This window comes from Trichoderma reesei, assembly GCF_000167675.1.
Source record: "Trichoderma reesei QM6a unplaced genomic scaffold TRIREscaffold_13, whole genome shotgun sequence".
Lineage (NCBI taxonomy): Eukaryota > Fungi > Ascomycota > Sordariomycetes > Hypocreales > Hypocreaceae > Trichoderma > Trichoderma reesei.
In genome coordinates, this window is record NW_006711160.1 from 303,095 (window position 1) to 308,904 (window position 5,810).

General features: G+C 52.0%; 1 protein-coding gene across 1 annotated transcript; it reads right to left on the reverse strand.

Annotated features, from left to right (window-relative positions):
* Nucleotides 1-3,954: 3,954 nt before the first annotated feature.
* Nucleotides 3,955-5,069, reverse strand: TRIREDRAFT_122541 (uncharacterized protein; the record flags this gene model as incomplete). Its single annotated transcript, XM_006966563.1, has 2 exons — nucleotides 3,955-4,056; nucleotides 4,158-5,069. The coding sequence occupies 2 exons, from the start codon at nucleotides 5,067-5,069 to the stop codon at nucleotides 3,955-3,957; spliced, it is 1,014 nt and encodes a 337-aa protein (XP_006966625.1).
* Between the last annotated feature and the right edge of the window lie 741 nt (nucleotides 5,070-5,810).

Sequence of the window (5,810 nt, forward strand, 5' to 3'; positions counted from 1 at the left end):
TATCTAGCCTGCTCCCGTTCTCACCCCCCTTTTGTACCGGCTAGTGGAAGAGGAGAAGAAAAAAAAAAAGAAGAAATCATGCAGTCGTCCGCGGCACGAATCTGTCCGAACACTCGCAGGGCCCCCGTACGTACCCGTCCAACGTCGCCGATCTGCAGGATGCCTTTTTCTCTATTCTTCTCGCATCTTCTCCCACGCCCTCTCCCACGCTGGCAGGAGAAATCCAACCCCCAATGTACTGACCTTCTGCAAACGTGCAGCATTATGAAGAAATGGAGAGAATAACGGTGAAGCGTGACGACGAAGAGGCAGTCATCTGCTTGGCTTTCAAAAGGTCCTTTCGATCCTTGATCGGTCTATGGACTTACGTGTACAAAAACCGAGAGGGAGGAAGACACTCTGCAAAGGAGGGGTGAGAAACGAAAGGATCGCCAGGCCAAGGGGGCAGGGGGTGTGCGTGTGTGTGCGTGTGTGTGTCACCTGTGGTTGAAGAAGACAACGTTTGGGGGGGTCGAAAGTAATAACGGAACAGATTCTACAATAACAACTGACAAGGTGTATCTGCGAAGAAAAATATCAAGCAACAATTCTTCATAGGGTGTATGTCCCTGCCGCCGCTACAATTGCACTTCAGGAGAGACCAGGCATACGGAAAGAAAAGGAAGAGAAATAACAAAAAAAAAAAAAAAAGGGACAAATGGGGCTGCTTGTGGGCAACACAGCATCCAATATCGCTTTTTTGTCTTTATGCCGATATACCGCTTCTCCCTCGCAGGCTACTGCACAGCTGGGCTCTCACAAGGCAGGTGGTGGTAACACATCGGAGGTATACATACCCAGAGAAGCATAGAACAAAAAAAAAGGGTGGTGGTGGTGTGGGAGAGGGAGAGGGAGAGGGACACACGGGACGCCGAGATCTGTCTGATGGTATGTATCTGGGCGTGAGCAGTCAGCCAGCTGAAATGGGACAGAGAATAAAATTGTATAAAGAAAAAAGGAGGGTTGGTCAGCTCTTGTCTGGTGGGAGCAAGCTTGGCAAGGCTTGTCGTTTTTTTCTTCTTTTTCGGTGACGGGGAGGATGATTTGTGTAATGCACCCTCTGTGTTATACAGATATTGCAGCATACTGATATACATGGCTGGCTACCAAATGCCACGATATCAACATGGCCCCAGTATCGAGAATAGAGGCATATTTCTGCATCGAGTAATACGCAGGAAGCACACGCAAAACCTGTTGAGTTACCACATACCTAGCTAAGGGACCTCGTAGAGACAACGCAAGATGCGCTCGTCGCACATGGACCCAGGAACACGGCCAATAGACGGAGTAGCACCTAACGCAATGCATGTCTTGATTCTCCTCTCTCCGTCCACGCTATTGCTTTTTCTCCCTTCATGGTTCTTTGGGGATTGAACAAACAACCACAAGGGTCTGAGCGAGTACGAATACCACAGGGAGAACGAAGTCTTCCCGGGCATTGGAGAAGCGAGAGGGGGATCTCTCCTGGCGCAGATGTACGCCCCGAACACCTCTTGCACGCTCCGATTCGGCTTCTGCAGACAGCTTCTTAACCTCATTCGCTTGCTACACAAGGTCATACTACTCAAGAGTTTTGTCTTTGTTTGGTAGTGAGAGTCCAGTCATGTACTGCAGCAACCGTGATGGCGAAAAGAGCTACAGACACTTGACATTTCCATCCACCACAGAAGACCATCAGATATTCCTCAACACTCCCATGGCCCCCCTCCAACATACGCAGTACTGATAGCCTCAAGAAAACCCATCATCTTTCCAGTAGTAAACATAAGCTCTGCAGGACCGTCTAATAAGCGCCTCCAGCACAAATTAACCGCCCTCACCATCACTCTTTTGCTCAGCCTCCCCCCCCTTCCCTTGTCGTATATATACACACACACCCATCTAATACTACTACGTACATCTTGAGTTGGGACACGCCTCAGATTGAAATCCCTCCCCCTTCTAATATTGTTTCTCTTGTTTGAAAGTTGAAGATTTTAGTAGTATATGAAAAAGTGTTTCCAAGTCCAACACGTGGCAAATGGCCGAGAAACGAAGACCAGTAGCAAAAAAGCATAAACCAGACACCGGGCCTTTTTCTTCCCCCTCCCCCCCTGTAGTCTGCTCAAGAGAAAAAGAGACAGCCGAGACACGTTTGTTGTTTAACCAGGGCAAAAGGGTAAGACATAGTTGAAGAGGCATTTCCTTACAGCAAATCAAGATCTAATCCCTCAAGACCTCATGATTCCACCGAAAGTTAGAACCTCAGAGCCATCCCATCACCTCCCCTTTCCAACATCACACATCTTTCATTATCTTCTCAAAATAACGTCCCAATAATACATACATGCATCATCTTGCATTCCCTCCCCAAAGGATCCAATAAACCTCGACCCAACCTTGAGCCCTCGAGCCACAGCTGAATAAAAAGAAAGAGATTAAAAAAAAGAATAAAAAAAAAGGAATAAAACCTCAGTTGACAAACCTTCTCATCTCGCTTCCCTTGTGTTTTTTTGCCCCCAAGGCAGACTCGCCTGCCGCCTGCGCTTGCTTCTTCAGCCGCATTTGTTTCAATATTTGTTTGTCAACTACCTTATCATATCATAGGTACCAAAACAAATTCACCCGCCTGAGCCAGACCAGCTTTGCCTGTTGTTTCTTCGTCCCGTGCCGATCTCCCGGCATCTTCTCTTTCCGTTCTGGCCCCCCTCCTCCCTCCCCTTGATCTGTCAGGGCTGAGCTGCTGAGGAACAACAGCTCCCTGTCATTTTATTGCCCGCGTGGTTAATGCCGATTTGTGCTTGTAAACACTGGTTGCTGTGCTCCAGGCTCCTCAGGCATAGTGACTGCGGTACTCGAAGATAGATAGAGGAGGCAATCAAGGACAACAGCTGAAACTTGCAGTCTGGCTCATGCAGTCGTGTAGAGTACTCAAAATAGACACCATGTACTCACAACGCAAGATGTACAAATGCATTCATTAAAAAAAAAAGGACGAGTGCTCAATTCTCGTGATTAACACTACTGCTGGCTCCGACCCTCGTCCAGTTTCGCCAGCATGCCAAGCACACACTGTCAAATGAAAACAAAGCCTTTTCCAAACTCCCCCAAAACCACCTGTGTGAAAGGTACCTGGTAGCCTTCTTTTTGAACCCAATGAAACCCGTTTGTTGCCTTATGTATACTCCCATTGGTTACCTTGCCCATCCCGTTCCATCCATGCTCTTTGACAGAGGAAAAAAGACCCAGCCCACCCGTCTTAGAACGCCAAATGTACAAAGTAAAGAATAGCTGTAAAGTTGGGGCTGAAATAAGGAGTTTGGGGAAGAGAAGCGGCAACCCAAAGACAGAAACCCCAGAAATAACCAGATACCCCGTCGATCCTTGAACAATGGCATTCAAGGGCCAGCCGTATCTCGTTACCGAAGTAACAGGGTACCCCAAAAGAACCTAAAAGAGCGTATTAAATGAAGGATAAAAGACCTCAAAAGTAATAATGCAAAGAAGCAAATGAAGTAAAGGTAAAGAAAGGACAGAAGAAGAGGAGGGAGCAAGAGGGGTTTCGCAAGAAGAAAAAAAACTCCAGAATCCTCAGACCCTCCCCAGATATGTGAACGTTTCGATCCGGAGAGGATATGTGTCTCCAAGCAGGAGCTGATCATCCCTGCTTCAACGGCCAAGGCGCATCTGTAGTTCGTCTGCGACCCTCATTTCTCTGATTTCTCTGCACAACAAGGGGTTCGTCTGCTTCCCTTGCCCATGCACCTCCTTCTCCTCCTCCGATGGGTATCTTGAATCATAGGCATGCGCTCCATGCGTTTCCCGACGTAATGTTGTATGCTGTGTGGTGGGATACTGTTTGTACAAAGTGGTGGGTCACTCGTCGAAGCCCCCCCAGTGCTGTGTCCCTGTTCTCGGGCTGCAAGTGCGCATTTAGTTTGCCTCTCCGTTGCGTTGGGCTCCGTCGTCAGATCCTCCTTGATTCTCGGCGTTCTCCTGGCTCTTGCTCTCACAGCCCTTGACCAGTCTGTGTCTCTGTCCATGGTGCAACATCAGAGCGTCAGTAAATCGGTACCGCAGTCGGATAGATAGATAAGAGAGAGAGAGAGAGAGAGAGAAAGAGAGGCAGTACACACCTTGAGGGCATCCTTTCTTGAAAAGCTCTTGGAACAGTAGTTGCACGGGAAAGGCTTGACAGCCAGGTGAATCCGTTTATGGCGTTTCAGGTCATGGTTACGGCTAAAGGACTGCACGCACTGGTCGCATTTGAAAGGCCGCTCGGGCTGTGACTGGGGTGGCGGGTGAGGATACATCAAGCCGGGTCCGCCGTAGGTAGGCACCATGCCGGGAATCATCGAGAGCTGGCTGCCGGGCTGGTGAATGTTGGACATGATCGGGCCGCCCATTCCCCCCATTGGCGAGTGGTAAGCCGGATAGGGAGCGCGATAAGAGGCCGGAGGCTCCAGGGAGGGCAGCGGATGCTGGCCGGACAGTGAACCCAGGCCCCGAGAAAGCGGCGCCGCACCCGCGGAGGAGTGGTTGTTGGGCGAGTGCTGCGGTGCGTAGGAGAAGCCGGGCTGGCCCTGAGCACTCGACGACGGGGCGTAGCTGGGCGCACTGATGGACGACCGGCCGTGGCCGTACGGTTCCTGGTGGGCGCCGGCTGTGTTGGCCAGCGAAGGCGTGTTCGTCATGGCGGGCGGCTGGCTCATGGCGACGGAGGGCAGACTGGTGGGCAAGCTGGAGTGGTTGTCCTGGCTGGCAGACGACTGGAACGGGTGGTGCTCATACGATGCCTCTCCGGCGGCGGTGGGAGACGGGGTGCTTCGCTGGGCGCTGTACGGTTGGCCGTAGACGGTTCGTGGCGTGTACGGCGTCGTGCCCATGGGCGGCTGGGTGCCGTTGGCGGCATTGAGGGGATACTGCGATCCCCCCGGCGTCTGCAGAGCTCCTGCTCCCTGCTGGGTCGACGTCGAGTTGACGCCGTAGGACGAGCTGCCCGGCGTGGGCCACCTGCCGTGGACGTGGCTGTATGTGTACTGCTGCATCGTGGGTGAGGCCGGCGATGCAGAGCAGACGGATCGAGGCTTGTTGGAGCAGAACGGCAGCAAGCAATACGAGAAGTACCAGCAGAAGTCGGGAACCAGGGCCACATGCAGGGGGGGGAGGGGGGACGACTGGTTTTATACGCCTCGTTGTTGCTGGATCTGGGCAGGCGAGGCAAGAGTTGGATGGAATCAGTCGGTGCCCAGTAGCGAGCAGGTCGGTAGTGAGGAGAGGTGTAAGAGTGAAAGCGTGCAAGTGTCGAGGTGTGAAAGTGTGAAAGCGCTCAACAATACACTGGCTCAATAAGGTTTCCTCTGGTTCCGGGGCGGCGTCGATGAGATGGCGCCGGATTGGGGCAACTGGGACGGAGCACGACTCTGCTCTGCTCTGCTCTGCTCGTACGTATGTACAGACAGACAGACAGCACTGCAGCCCTAAGCTTTTGCTCTTATACCTGCGCTTGTATGCCGTTCCAGGCAGCCGGCCAGGTATCCGGACAGCTGCTGCTTCTTGTCTCAAAGTTCCAGGTCTCTTAGCTCGCCGTGCGTGATGTGCGCACCCCCCTGTGGGTATCCAGTGGCAGCAGCCCCTGCCGGGCATTGGATGGCAGCCGCAGTATGTACAAGTGCGTACGCACGCACGCACGCACGTCTGTCTGTATGTGAGTAATAGGGAAAGCATGGACATCTGTCTGCTCTTCTTTCTCCGTACGAGTATGTACACACTGAGAGTGTATAAAGTGG